This window comes from Poeciliopsis prolifica, unplaced genomic scaffold (assembly GCF_027474105.1).
Source record: "Poeciliopsis prolifica strain line A6 unplaced genomic scaffold, Auburn_PproV2 SCAFFOLD037, whole genome shotgun sequence".
NCBI lineage: Eukaryota > Metazoa > Chordata > Actinopteri > Cyprinodontiformes > Poeciliidae > Poeciliopsis > Poeciliopsis prolifica.
Genome location: NW_026562412.1, coordinates 4455796 through 4471476, shown reverse-complemented (window position 1 = coordinate 4471476; position 15681 = coordinate 4455796). Strand labels below are relative to the sequence as shown.

The 15681-nt window shown below is 35.7% G+C and overlaps 2 protein-coding genes across 2 annotated transcripts in view; both read right to left on the bottom strand.

Moving 5' to 3' along the window:
* Nucleotides 1-3903, bottom strand: part of bahd1 (bromo adjacent homology domain containing 1) — a 31066-nt gene extending 27163 nt beyond the window's left edge. Inside the window, exon 1 of the mRNA XM_055053346.1 lies at nt 3570-3903. The gene's annotated coding sequence lies outside the window, so the exon portion shown is untranslated. The remainder of the gene's footprint in view (nt 1-3569) is intronic.
* Nucleotides 3904-8605: 4702 nt separating this feature from the next.
* On the bottom strand, nt 8606-15086 carry ivd (isovaleryl-CoA dehydrogenase). The gene is made up of 12 exons (XM_055053460.1): nt 14797-15086; nt 13385-13474; nt 13182-13233; nt 12323-12492; nt 12144-12237; nt 11191-11321; nt 11005-11101; nt 10382-10475; nt 10024-10105; nt 9843-9947; nt 9513-9585; nt 8606-9147 (listed from the first exon to the last, which is right to left on the bottom strand). The coding sequence occupies exons 1-12, from the start codon at nt 14926-14928 to the stop codon at nt 9014-9016; spliced, it is 1254 nt and encodes a 417-aa protein (XP_054909435.1). The 5' UTR covers nt 14929-15086; the 3' UTR covers nt 8606-9013.
* Nucleotides 15087-15681: the final 595 nt, after the last annotated feature.

Here is a 15681-nt window from a genome sequence, read left to right as displayed (position 1 = left end):
AAAGCCGTTTCTCAGCCTACATTTCCCAGAATGCAGTGTGGTTCTGGATCAGAGTTCAGTGAATATTCTTTAATACAGTGGACCAACCCTGGTCCTCAGAAACCGCTGTCCTGCATGTTTTTAATGAGTCTGGACTCCAACACAACTGATTCATATGACTGCATTTACTTCTTAGCATTCCTGAAATTTTTGCAGAAGCTGATTAATCACATTTTCATTTAACCCAGGTGTGCAGCAGCAGGGAAATGCCTAAAATATGCAGGAAGGTGCTGCGAGAAACTGATGGAATCATTGTTATTATGAGAGAAAAGGTCAACTCCAGTATTTTATTTATACATTTCAAACCTTAAATGAGGGCTTTGGGTCAGGATTCCCACTGAAGGTCATGAAACAGTTCAAAAACTGACCACTTTTGACACATTCTGCAGGAATAACAAGATATTATTTACAAATATATTAAAAATAATACACTAGCTGCTGGTTTTCTGAGTCAACTTTTACCATTTTAGGCAATTTTCCCTTCTGATGATTAATATTTTTTGAAGGGCAATTTTGTTTACAGAGACATCAAAATCCATTTTACTTATGGTTTCAGTTTTGTTTTTGGTTGTTGTGTTTTATTTTGGATATTTAAAATATCTTCCAGTTCTACTGTAGAGATTTTGTGTGAAATTGAGAGGGCAAACTTCTCAATTAGCAATATGAATATCTTCCTGAAACATGCTCTCAAAACAGCAATATTATCATTTATCGCAATAATTTATTGGGTAAATTATCATACTGCAATAGTTATTTAAAACTGCTATAAAACTAGTCACAATACAAAATAATGGCAAGTTATGGAATAACTTGATTTGATGAGTAAAAGACAGTTTGTTGCTGAACGTCAATCCCTCTGTCACAAGAACGTGTACTAAATTGAAAATTTAAGTTTTCACAAAATTTAAATTTAATATGATTACATTTAATGAGCATTAAATATCTTTGTACTCAGGATCAGTGTTTGCTTTAACAATGAGTCAAATGTTGAAAGAGTTTCTGCTTCATTTTGCTCTCGAAATTATTATATTTACTTTCTTCTGTTTCTCTTCACTGCAAAAATACAAAATGTTACCAAGTATTTTTAGGCTAGTTTAACATGCAAGTATATCAGTACACCTTTAATACAATAAAATATGATTTTTTTGTGTGTGTGGATGTGGCCATTCACGCTGCTAAATGATGCAATCACAATAAAACTTGTGGTTTACGACACCAGCGCAGAAGAAGACGCATTATTTGCAGAAGTAATAATTACAGGAGCCGTTTACGGATCAGTTTCAGTTATTCAGCAATAGGAACCAACAATATTGTCACAAAGATTGTAAACTAATAAAAATAAAGCTGTTAGTACTATTGTACTAATAGCAACAATCTTCTGTAGAGAAGTCTGTTTGGATGCGCAGACAGAACCAGAAGTGGAGAGACTGTGATGTGAAACGCTTCAGTGACGCAGATTTGTCACTTAATTTAATAGTAATAATTTTCAGCCATTGTTTACGTTCACATTTATCATGTCTGGTTTCTTCCTGTGCAGAATTATGATCCAAATATGATAAAATGCAGCATAACCGTTCAGACTGCAGATGATATAAAATCTCCCATTAAGTATGGAGATATGGAAGTGCAAAAAATTTGATTTTTTTTAGCAGTTGAAAAGATTGGAATCAGGCTGTTCAGACTGAAATGAAAAAGTTAGATACGAGTTAAAAAGGGGGGAAAACAGATTTTGGTCTCATTTGGCTGCTGTATGAATAAACATTTCATCCACCACTACGCTGAAAAGACAAAAGTAATCGGTTGTGCTCCAAAAATAAAGGTTATAGAACGTTCAATTATCCTCAACAAAGATAAAAATAAGAGAATGAAAGAAACAACCACAGTGTTGTTTCTTTCATTCTCAGATCTAAATGAATAAATGGTTTCCTTTTGAAATGGTACAAAGAATCATTCAGACTCATCCCGAAAGTGTTGACTCCTCTCAATAAAGACTAAAACAAAAAACAATACTATTTAGCTTTCCAACAATGTTTCTGGTCAGAAAGTCTCCATCAAGCATTGACACCCAAACAAAACTCAATTCAAATCCTAAGCAATTATACGGCCACAAATCATAAAAAGCACAAAAACAACACGTGGAGTTTAGCATCTCTGCTAACTTTATCACTTCAAGCTAACCGCACGAGGAAGCTGGAGGCCAGCCTGCTGACTGACCCACAGAAACTGGAACATTAAGCCAAAAAACTCAGTCATGCAGCATGTTTTAACGTTGCTGTTTTGTGGTTAAGATTCAGACTCTAAATCGAGATCTATTTCAGATTTTCCACTATTAATCTGCTGTAGTTTTGCAAATGAATCCCAAAAACCTGCTAGCTTTTATATAAAATTAGAAGATTTTAGACATTTTAAGTGTTATTTTTCTGTTTTGCTGAGTAAAAGGTCGCATATAGGTGTACAAAAATAAAAATTACAATAGAAAACTTCTGTTGTATGGTGTTATTAGGATTAAAAATAAGACCATACAACATATTGCTCTAAAATTAGAGCAATATGTGTCATAAACAGATTTTCTATTAAGTGTTAAAAGTCAAATGCCATACATAGAGCCAAAGTGTTTCCAAATGGCAAATTTTCCTTTATTCCTTGTAGAAATAGCTAACATCTCTGCAGACCACACACATGCTGAACACAAACTGTTCCAATGTTTACCTTTGCGTTGGAGCTATCGAGTGAAAACCAGCAGTTGGAGACAGTTTCTTCCCCCAGGCTGTCTCTCTGATCAACATTATGAACATTACCTGCCTAATGTCCCTCGACTGGGAAACAAAATGAAAACACACAAAAAAATCTACCTTCTGTTTTTTTTTTAACTAAAAATACAAGCACACGTTGGTATCCTTTAATTTAGAAACCAGTCACAAAGTGAAGCTGAAAAGTGCCATTTAGGACGGAAAAAGTTTAGAAATTAACCAAAACTGCCCGAGATGCAAGGATATGAACCACTAAATATTAAAAACACTGCAAAAACACAATATCTTACCAAGTAATTTGGTCGTTTCCACTGTAAATTTCTTAGTACACTTGTACTCATAAGTGAAATAATCCGCCAATGAAACTATGACTAGATATTAAGGAATTATTGGCTTACAATAATCTCCCATATCCTACTGGGAAGATAAGTTTTCTTTTACTTCAAGCGATTCAACTTGCGTCCGAAAACGAAACAAACGTGGATTTAAACCGTGAATATTCTCGGTTTGTCGGACAGAAGCTCTCGGGCTGAAGCTGCTGGAGTGGAGGGGCATTTTCAGCGATCATGAGCCGGAGGATCAGCCGAGGCTCTGGCCCCGATCAGGCGACAAACCTGAAAGTTGGACCCGAACCGACCAATACTGACGGATTCGCGTTGTTTGCAACGATTCTTGTGATTCCAGCGGTCTGGACGCTCGATCGTCGCTCCTGTCCTGCTCTACACTTTCAGTTTTACAGATAAAGAGTTGCTGCTGCTGCTGCTGTTGTTGTTTACTCACCGGAACGCGCAGGAAAAGAGCGGATTGATCCTTTAAAAGCAGACCCACGGTGGGCTCCAGAGGAAGCGGACGGAGGTGCGTCAGGTGTTTGAGCTCCCCGCAAACGAAGGAGGAAAACCGAGCCGAGGGAGACTCATGTTGAGCTGAACAGGCTGTTTGGTTCCCTTCATCCGCTGCAAACTCCACGCTGCGAGGAACGGGGGAAAATACCAATAAATCCACCCGTGACGCTTCACGCTGGAGCAGAGGAGTTTAGAAAGCAGCCGAGGCCCTGAACTCAGACCCCGTAAACTCCGGCTGACTTTGGCATGTTTTACATAACAGCATCGTCCGCTTTTTATGTTGACGCATCATGAAGCGAAAACATGGAGCTCCTTAAAGGGCCACGCCGCAGCTCAGAGGCTCACGTCCCCCAGCAGCCACAGCAGCGGCCCGCTGGGCTGACAGATGGCTGCTGCACATTATTACGTCTTTAAGAGCCTTTTATTCTGACACTGGAGGTAAATGTGACAGCAGGAACTCAGCGTTTCACCTCTGCAGGAAGACCGGAGGGCTCCAGAAAACTAAACTGCTCATTAAAAAGTTGATTTATTTCAGGAATTTATCTCAAAATGTCAAATTTATTGGAAAATGGAAATCCATAATCCAGTTTTTCATAACGCTAGAGCCAGATTTATCATAATATTTCATGGTAAAAGCAGGAAAACAACTTATTTGTGGATATATGTATTGTATTATATTTTAAATTTACTTATTGCGGTTTGTATTGGTGTTGCTATTTTTTTTTTTATCTCCAGGGTTTATTCCTAAAACAAATAAATACATATTCCACTAATGTAAAGAAACAAAAACAAAGAAAACCCCCACAATTTTGAAATTGCAATGTTTCCATTAACAAAGAAACACAATTAAAATAAAACATGTTTCATTTTAATCAACTAATTAAAAAATATGCTTCTTTGCCATCATCCTCCCAACATTTCCTGTTCGTCTTCTTCGTGGTTTACGCCAGTGGCCCGGTTGTTGATCACGTGTCTCCTCTGAAGCTAATAGTGTTTCCAATAGCAATTATGAAGTAAACCAGTTTCAATATGGCCAAAACAACAACAAACACTAGTGAGGAAAAAAATACAAATAATTCAGACAAAATGAACAATTTTAGGTTTGCATTTATTGCATTTATTGTGTCAACAATGAATCAAAATCTTATTATCATGTGGAATTTATCAAGATAAATTATAAATAATTAAAATATACTGAAAGTCTGAATATTAAATAACACAAATATTGGATCATTTCTCAATATTTTCTCATAATTTTCTGCCCCAAACAATAATAATGCTATTTTCTTATGACCTAGAACACAATGTGTTTTGAAAACATTTTATTATGCATCTGTAAATTGTTTTTATTTTATTTTGTTACTTTTCTCAGTCTCTTCATTGCGATAGCAGGTTGCATTGTGGATGTTTATCAAGCAGGGAGGAAACAGGAAGTGACAGCAGAACTTAAAACCATTTAAATACCTGTTTAGTCCTGCAAAGTGCCACATTTAAAGCAACCTTTTGGTAATATTCGATGATCAGTGGGCAAAAATAACAAATCAAATGATGCAGAAAAAAACCAAAGCCAAAATGGACAATATCATCTTCTTTTTCTACATAGAAATATATTTTAAAACAAATGTGAACGGATAAATTTGAAACACAAGAAACTGCATCCTTCTTTTAAAAAGAAGTTACATTTTAGGAGTTTGATCATTTTATAGATTTTTTTAGAGGGCTCAGCTGCAACACAAGCCCCTCCAGACTTATTGAAACCCCTGGTGAAAATACCCTGAAATCAATAAATCAATACTTTTTTTTTGTCTAGCTTTAATGCAAACTTCTTATTTCATTATAAGTAAGACAAAATAATTTACAAGTAATTTTTAGCAACATAGGAGAGGTTGTTTTCTGACAATAATTTCTTAATATTAAATTTTTAAAAGTTTTTAACAGTAAGACATTTACTATGTCATAAGTGAAATAATTTGGCAGTACCATATCTTCTTAAATGCAATATTAAGGAATTATTTACTTAAAACAAGCGTCTATATGTTGCTAAAGAGTTACTTTAACGTTTTTTTGTCTAATTTCAAGATATTTGTACTAGAAAATTGACTAAAACACTCCACATTTTTGAAAATATCATGTTAGACAGTGATCATAAAATCCTCAATGCACTCGTCTGCTGTTATGCTTTGAAATTAGAACAACACTTAAGTCTTTAATAACAATTTTTTTTATAAACAGCAGTAACAAAGTATTCCTTTAGTGATCATTTGCAGCTAAAAAATACTTCTAACATCAATATGTGAAAATCAGTTCTCTGATTATTTTTGATGAGCAAATCAATAATTGGAAGCAAAAGATGCTTAATAAAAGTTTTTTTTTAAACATAATTTGAACCAATTGAAGCTAAAACTGCAACTTGAGGAGTTAACAGATTTACATTTTTTCTTTTTATCTTAAATGTAAATGTTTACTTTTTTTCCCTTAATTACTGCTCTGAATGTCATAAAATAGCTTCATTTTTAGAGTCTCTGTGCTCAGGTTAATTAAATTAATTGACGATTATTTTAAAAAAATCGATTAATCTGATTAATTGTTTCAGCTGTAGTTTAAACTACAGGAGTCCTGAACAGGAAATTCATGAGAAGCAGGAAGTCTAAGGCTGCGTTCACACTACTGCCAAGCGACCCAATTCAGATGTTTCAGATGTTTTTGTCTTAATGCGACCTGTGTCTGACCTTCTCTTTGTGAAGGTCTGAACAACACAGGCCACTTGGACATCCGATACATATCAGATTGTTTCTGAATCCTAACGGTCCGGTCCTGAACGTCATAGATACTCGACAGACGTCACTATTCTGCGTCCTGATACGTGCAAGTGTAGCGGTGGCAAACAACCAAACGAGATTTTGATCTCGTTTGGTCAATCTGTCCATATTGTCTGAATTATCTTTAGTTTTAAAAAACATTAAAATAACATTTTTAATTTTTTATTTTTATTTAATAACTGTTAGAAAGTAACTCAGTTAGCGGTATCGCTACAAAGCCGTTAGCAAAAGAGACGCAACGGTCGTCACCTAGCAACGGCGGAGTGATATTAACCTCCTCGCAAAACAAAAGTATTGCGAGGGAACGCAAAAGAAAAAAATCCCCATGTTCCCTGGGGGGCTCCGTAGTTGTGCGCCACAGAAGCAGAAAGAATCACAATAATGGCGGTAAGGAGGATTAAGTTGTTAATGTGCTTCGGTCGGATATCAACTTCAAAATCGCAAGCTGTGCTACGCCGTTAGCATCCATGTTTACTTTCCGCAAACACTGAGCACGCTCTGTGTGACGTCATTGCGCCCTCTACTGCGCATGAGGGACATTTTCATGACCTGTTCACATGCGGGTCGCATGTATTTGTAAGCGTGAACGACCAGGACAAACACAGTCGGAGTTGGGTCACTTCAGGCTGCAGTGTGAACATAGCCCATTATGTCGTGTCTCCATGTTGAAGCTGCTGATGTTATCGTTTGCAGCTTGGAAACTTTTTAAGCTGCATGAAAACACAGCAGAAAAACCTTCAATCATTTTAACTCGCTCTGCCAACTGCAACTTTTCAGTGATTTTACCATCTGAACCTCATTTGTTGGGTTTCCATGTATTATTCAAATGTGCTGGGATGGTTCCACCATTGTCTGGACTGCTGTCTCCTCTCTTGTCTGCAAACAAGAGGCCGAGTGTTCAGCACTCACTGAGGCGTCATGAGCGCATTCTTATTACTTTTTGTTTCCAGTGCTGAGAGGCTTTTGCGCTCCAGAGTCAGCCTTTCCTTTAATCAGAACCAAAACTTCACTCTGTCATTTCTGGGGTTAGGATTAAACATAAAGGTCAAACTTTTCGTTTTCCATCACAGAAAACTGAGCAGTGCCAAAACACAGCTGATGACAGAAACTACTTTAATGCCTGTTTGAAACTCTTTTAACGTGTTTTATTTTTATTATTACTATTATCGGGGGAATCTCAAGAACAAATATATTTTCCCATTCCACTCAGCCGTTATGATTGACTTTTATGTACGTGAAATTTAAGGTTAAGCTCATAAAACAATCCAGTATTGACCACATTGAGGTCAAGATGTATTTAAAATCAAATAAAACTTGATAACTTGTCTAGAATTACATTTTACACTGCAAAAACACAAAATCTTACCAAGTATTTTTTGTCTAGCACTTAGTACACTTGAAACAAGATAAAACTAAATTAAAAGTATATTGTCAAGATATATGAGTTTGTTTTACATGTGTAATTTCTTTTAGTTCCACTGGCTGATTATTTCACTTATAACAAGACATTTTTTCTAAATTTTAAGTGAAATAATCTAAATAACATCCAAATGGGAAGGAAATGGTTACAGATTTTTTTTTCTTTTTTTTATCGTTTATGATTCTTTCCTTTCAAATTTCACTTTTAAAAATGATTACTCTGCAAAAACAAACTCTTACCAAGTATTTTCTGGCGCAAATATCTCAGTACAAACTCAAAACTCCTCAATTAGAGATTATTCTACGCATAAATAAAACAGTGGTTTGGTTAAATAGTAGTATAACCTTCAGATCGAAGTTTTTATCCATATATTGCTACATCTATCAGTCCCTGCAGTTTTTGGTGCTAATGCATAATTGAGTTTATTGCAAATTTCCCATAATAGTGACAAATATTGTTTATGTAATGCTACTTCCCACCTGCAGGAGGCAGAATGTCTTACTTCTGCTACCTCAGCCTCAATGTCAAAATGTCACATTTAGTATCATATTTAAGAGTAAATATCATTTCTTACAAAATCCATAATTTTGATTGATCAATTTTATTAAATTTTAAGAGATACTTATTGACAGCTATTTGTTAATATTTTAACAGTTTGTAAATGAATCAATATTTTCAGAAAATTATTTTAATTTGGCCCAAAATGAATGAATCTGTTGCAGCTTTACACAAACAAAAGTTAGAAACTTATTGATTTATTGCAAACGTGGTATAGTTCATACACTGCTACATAATGATGACACCTACAATCAGAAAGAGACAAAATTTTCACAGAAAAAAAAAGTAAAAGATGTTTGACAGCGTTTTGTTTACGGAAAAATATTCAGTAACAGAATCGATAATCTGTTGAAGATGATTTTATCCAAACTGTTGTTTAAGCTTGAAACACAGGAATCTGTTCATTACATTATCGTCATCTACCTCCAGCTAACAGGCAGCTAGCACAGCAAAACTTCAAGGCCGCTCGGCGAGGATCAATATGTAATTTGTTCATTTATCAGCTTATCGTCTGAATGGAAACAACAACTCATCCAGTAAGGTCCTGGGTGTGAGAAACGATGCAAACAACAAACCGAGTGACGTCTATCTGAACATGGAGTTGAACGCTCGGCCGATGATGAGTCGCCGGACTTCGCTGGTTCCCGCCCCGATTTCGTACAGCTTCGCGTCTCGCAGGAATCTCCCCACCGGATAGTCGTTGATGTAGCCGTTCCCTCCTGAGGGAACCAAACCAGACAACTTATTCAGAAAAAACAACAACACTGCAAAACCCAAACTTAACAAGTAGACTTTAGAGGAAAAATACTTGTTAGACACTAAGATTACTCTGCCTTTAAAATACGCGGGAAAACCAAAATATGTGCTAAACACTCCAAAAACAAAATCTTACCAAGTATTTTTGGTCTCATTTTTAGTGCAAATTCCTTATTACACTTGAAAAAAGTCAAAATTAACTTACAAGGAACTTTTTAGCAAAATATAGGAGCTTAATTTAAGTAAATAATTCCTTAATACTGATGAAAAAGTAGCTTGTAACGGTAGAAAAATGTCTTGCCAATGAAACTAGCACTTTTTCACTCACCTAAACACTGAATGCCATCCAAGGCAACCTGAGTGGCATTTTCAGCGCAGTACAGAATCACTCCAGCACAATCCTGGAAAAAAAACCCACACAAACCACATTTTTACCACATGTTACAGATTAAATCGTGTAAAAAAACTCAAACTTAGCATTAGAATGGGTTAACAAGGAGAAAATACAAATATTCAGGTCTTTAACATGAGAAATAAACAAAAGTCTGACTTAAATGCTGAACAGGTTCCTTGTAAATATAGATTTTAAGTATATGAAGACAGCCAAGTTGATTTTTTAAAACAAGAAAACGGATTAAAGAATGCTAAATGTTTCGACCTTTGCACTGAAATGCCCTTTGTCACAAGCTCTGGCGACGTTGTAGAGGTACTGCCGACAGGAGCTCAGTCTGGTGTACATGTCGGCCATCTTGCCCTGCATCAGCTGTGGAAAAAGTTTACATTTTACCAGATGTGTTACCTGGTGAGAGTTTTGTTCAAGTGAAAATCAGCAGTCAGACCTGAAAGTGCCCAATCTTCTGCCCAAATGCTTCTCTCACATGCAAGTAGGGGATAGCAGCATCCAGAACAGACTGCATTATGCTGAAAAACAAGATTTAGCACCAACACACAACTTCCTTTATGTTTATTTTTACACCTTCACAGCAGAGTTTTAGCAAGATTTAACAGAATCTCTAACAATCACATTTAATTTTAATCTCAAATCCTTAAAATGAGACCAAGATTAATACACAACCACATCATGCTAGCTTTCTTTTTGCTAACTTCTTCCCTTCCCATTGTTCTTTAAACATCTCCTGACTTTTAATGTAGCTATTGTTAGCTTGAAGAATAAAATCTGTTATTTAAGAACCTTACCCAACAGGTCCAGCAGCCAACACCAGCCTCTCCAGGTCTAAGCCGCTCATCATCACATAAACTCCTTTATTCAGCGAACCCAGAATGTTCTTCTCTGTCAAACAGGTCAAATTCACAGAAAAACAATCAAATATTAAAGTTGTTTTGGTCTAGTTGCAAACCATTATAATGCAAAGACTTAAAATAAGACAAACTTATCTTACAGGCAACAAAACAGAGTTTATTCCTTAATATTTATGAAATAGTTCTGAGATTATTTTACTTTTATCAACATTTTCCCCACATTAGAAGTTAAATAATCATCCAGTGGAGCAACAACTTTTTCATCAATATTCAAAAATTGCTGACTGAAAAATTCACTTGCTAAAAGTTACTTGTAAATTAGTAGTTTTTGCTTAACTTGTATTATAAACTAGAGAAAAATACTTGATAAGTTTTTGTATTTTTGCAGCATAAACAAACAAATGTGATTGTTTTAACTTAAACACAGAAGCAAATTTCATTGTTTTGGAGATAAATACCATAAATTCAGCTCAAAATGACTTTTAGTTTTTTGTAACATGTCAATGATTCAGCCTTACAGTGATTTAAAAGTGAAATAAAATCTTTAAAATTTTTCATACCTGGGATTTTACAGTCTTCAAAGATCAGTTCGCAGGTGTTGGATCCCCTCATTCCCAGTTTGTCCAGTTTCTGTGCAGTGGAAAATCCTGGCATTCCCTTCAGGAGGGGAAAATAAAAACATTTACTGATATTTTCAGGCAAAAACGTGAACAGAGCTGACCCACAGACAGGAAATGAAGACTCACCTTTTCCACAATAAAAGCCGTGATTCCCTTCTGATGCGCCTCCGGGTCGGTCTTGGCGTACACGATGAGGACATCGGCGTCCGGCCCGTTTGTGATCCAGAACTTGTTGCCATTTAGAACGTAATAGTCACCTGGTGAAAAAAAAATTAAGAAGCAGGAAACACAGAGGATCAAAAACAGAACAGAAACCTCAGATGTTTTGTTTAAAATTGCACAGAAAAGAAGAAATAAAAGCAGCTCAAAGTTTTAAGTGCTGCAGTGGAGGAAGATCTCAGGTAATAAAACCAAAACATTTAAACTTTCTGCTTTGATTTCTGACAAACAAAGAGAAATGATTATATACTAATACTAGATCTCTTCCAACAGTTTTTAAAATAAGAATCTTATAACAAATGAAAATTTTTTAAAATTTTTATGAATCGTAAAATACCAAAAAAGTAATATTTCAGAGCACTTAAATGCATTGTTGTGCATTTCAAATTATTTGTGTTTAAAATCAATTTCAAGTTTAAAGTGATAAAAGTGCCATTAATTTGATGACTGTGTGTAAAAAAACAAAAGTGATAGATAACCTTGTAAAATGTACATGTTAAACTAACACTGTATTATGATAGAGGGTTAGTTTAAAAACCTAAAAATTAATAATAATTAAAAGAAAATGGTAAAAAAAAATTTTTTTTTCATTAATACCTGGAAAATGGAAAAAAGTTAATTATTCTAAACTTTTAGTTTTTCTGATCATTATGTTTTTTCTCACATTTTCTGACTTTGTAGAAGAAAAAAATAACAAAAACTGTACAAATAAACAGAGAAAAGCACAATGTGGACCAAATAATTCAAAAAGGAAATTTAACAAGAAGATCTGAGAGATTCTTTTGAACAAAAAAGTTCAAATGTAAGAAATTTGTCAGAGGACAAACGACTCTGTTCATAACTACTAACTTTATAACTACCTTTCTTGACAGCTTTGAGTTTCATGGAGACAACATCAGATCCAGCGTTGGGTTCGCTCATGGCCAGCGCTCCAACGTGTTCACCTGTCAGTAACTACCAAAAACAAGATAAGATGGAAAAAAATCAACTTCATGCTTTAAAATGATAATTTTCCTCTTTCACACAGTGCAGCCCTGACCTTTGGCATGTACTTCTCCTTCTGCTTCGGGTTGGCGTGACGCACCATCTGGTTGACGCAGAGGTTGGAGTGGGCGCCATAACTGAGAGCGATGGCTGCAGACACCCGAGACATTTCCTCCATCACGATGACGTGGTCCAGGTAGCCCAATCCCGTTCCCCCGTCTTCCACTGACCGGAGCAAACGACAGATTCATTCAGTCACACTTAAATGTTTCAGATTGGGGAATTAATTAGCAATTAATGGTTTATTAGATTAAATTTAGTACCAATCGATTAATAAAGTCCAATTACTCTTTTAGTGTTTAGTTTGGCTGCCATCCAGCAGAGGGCGCCACTCGCCATTCTTAAGCAGAGTTGATACAGAAACAAAGATGGCAGCGATGTTCCAGAACGGTTCAAACAAAGTTAGTTTTGACTTATTTCAAGTTTACTGAGATATTTGCACAAGAAATTAGACCAATAACATGATAGGTAAGATTTTGTGTTTTTTCAGTGTATATTTTAACACTGGAAAAATAGCTAATACTAAAGATTTTCCACCAAATGTGAGACAGTCTTTGTGTTTTTTTGTGGTTGTAATTTTTTAACTCTAGCATGGAAGCTATATTTTTCTTAATTTAATCATAAACTTCGACCTTAAAAAAGACAAGTGACGCCTTAAGAGCTTTTGATGTTGGTCTGGATTATTCTGTATACTGTACATTGTTGGTAGTTTGGTCAAATCTGAAAAGTTTCATCACTGTTCCATGTTTTTCTCCATTTGAAATGAAAATGCTTACACAGCACTGCATGGTTCAAGCTAGAAAATAAACCTGTAAAAAAAAAACAAACTAAACACTTTTGCTTCATAGTTATACCTGGAGCAGTAATGCCCAGCAGTCCCATCTCCCCCATTGCTTTCCAGTAATCCTGGTTAAAAAACAACAACATTCCTTTCATTACCCAGAGTTTATTTTTACTGGACATATCCTCAAATGGTTTGGTATTAACCATGTTTAATTAAACACTAATGTATGAGTTATCTATAAGCAAATCATTCACTGAGTGTGTTTCAACTCACCCGCATTCCTGGGAACTCATTTTTCTTGTCAATCTCATCAGCATAAGGTGCAAGTTTCTCTGCACAGAATTTACGAACGGTGTGCCGAAGCTGTGGAAAAAACCACAACAAAAAAACAGAGATGCATAATATTAATGTCGTCAATATAATATCTACTTGGATCAAATGTTTGATAGACCGTTATATTAAAAATGTTCTAAAAAGTGTAAACTTCTTTAAAAAGTACTGTAGATAAAATGATTGGTTCTCATGTTGTAAAACATTATTTTTGTGTGTATGTATTTAAATATATATATGTGCAGAGATGGACAATAAATCAATAATATGCATCTAAAAACACGTGATCAATAAGAATACATATATCTGCTAGAATATTCAATAAATTCACTGAATTCAACTTCATGGCTTCAACTAACTCACTCACTCTGGTTGTCTAGCAACATCCTGCTGGGTAACAGTTTTAAGTTCAAGTGTTTTTTTGTTACAAAATCCAAGATTATTGGTTTTTGAGAGTGTGAACTTGCATTATTATTCCATTATTAACATTTATGACAGATTCAAGAACCCCAGAACTGATCGTTTAAGCTTCCTGATCGAAGACAAAATACGTCAGCAATCCCAGAGGACAATAAATAAAAGTGACCCACAGATGGATCTGTGACGAACTGGACAAAGGCTCATGGGTGGCCTCATCTGGTGGATGCAGCCCAATGCAACAGATGATGTGGGGGGGAGGCATCATGACAATACATTGGTATTTATACAAGAAGCAGGTTCTGAAAAACACGTCAGATCCATATGAGAACTTCTAGTACCTAACAGGACCATCACCAATCCAATGGATCCAATAGAATCAGCAAAGAGGAAATGAACCCACTGAGAAACAGGTGGTCATAATGTTATGCTGGTATTAAATTACGAGGAAGAACCTTTTGTCCAATCAAACAGCCAACATGAGACCCACCTCCTCCTCCATTTGTCGGTTCTTATATAAAATACCAGTGAAACTGCTGCAGAAGCTTAACAATAAAAACAGATTGATTTATGAATCTGAAAGTTTACAAACAGTCACTGTCGCAGTAAATTAGCTTTAAATCAAAAGTTTAGCCATAAAAACTGATTGTTGCAGAAATGGTGTGTTTTCATGTTTACGGAAGTGTTTAGTCATAACTTACCCGAGTCAATAAACACCAATATTTATGTTTTGTTTATGTATCCATGCCAGTTAGCTAATGTTACGTCATCACGCCATGTCAGTTACGACCTTCCACCTACATCTTCTGAGTGGAAAAAAGCTCTCACGTTTGGTGCACAATAATCATCGTTTCCACATGATTATTGTGAATTTTTTACAGCTGTTGTTCCTGTCTGCACCCCAGGTTAACCTGTGATGCTAGCAGCAGCTAGCTAACCTGTATCTGCTCCTCCGTCAGTCCGTTCACCACGTCATCCACCTGGATAGCAGCACCGGAACATCCCCTCCGCGCCGCACTGGGGACGGATAACCTGGAGCCGAGGCGGACAGCGTTTCTGACCGCAAACATGACGCTGCTGGCCGGTGAAAACAAAAAGCTGGGCTTCAGGTGTGTTGGTGGGACTGTCCTCTTGTCGCAGGGCAAAGAAGAGGTCTCACTCTGATATCAATTCGAAGGAAAGACGAGGTCTCACTCTGACGGAATTTCACAGTACCGTTAGAGTTGAAGCATCCACCATTTTGTGTGTGGCAAGCTTCCAGCTTGCCCAGCTTTATTTTTCAATGAAATAAACTTTACGATCAACTTTAATCATCCTTATTTATTTATTTTTGCATAAATAAGATATATTAATTTTAGTATTCAAAATGTTTGAAAGTTTTCTATATAATGCATTTAAAAATGATAAAACACATGAGATAAGGAAATTGTGTCGAATTAAAGTATTATTTTTTAGTTTAATAACAGGACCCTGATTAATATATCAACGCTAACTATGAGATAAAAAACCACTCAATTATATGTAGACATAGCATAATCAATATACAATTTGTAACATACTAAAAGCTAGTTATTATATAAGAAGTGCTTAATTTGCTGTAAAACCTAGAAAAGTGCTTCAGTTCATAATACAAATGACGTATCATATGCCACTAACAACATGGCGGTGACATTGACGTACGACATAGAACACGCGTTTGACGTCAACTATTTTTCTTCTATGAATTTTCGTCAGTGAAACTTCTATTCTCCTTTTAGATGTCAGCACCATCTGTTGGTGAAAGCTGGTAAAGCAATGCATTTCAAAACATCAAAATGCATTAT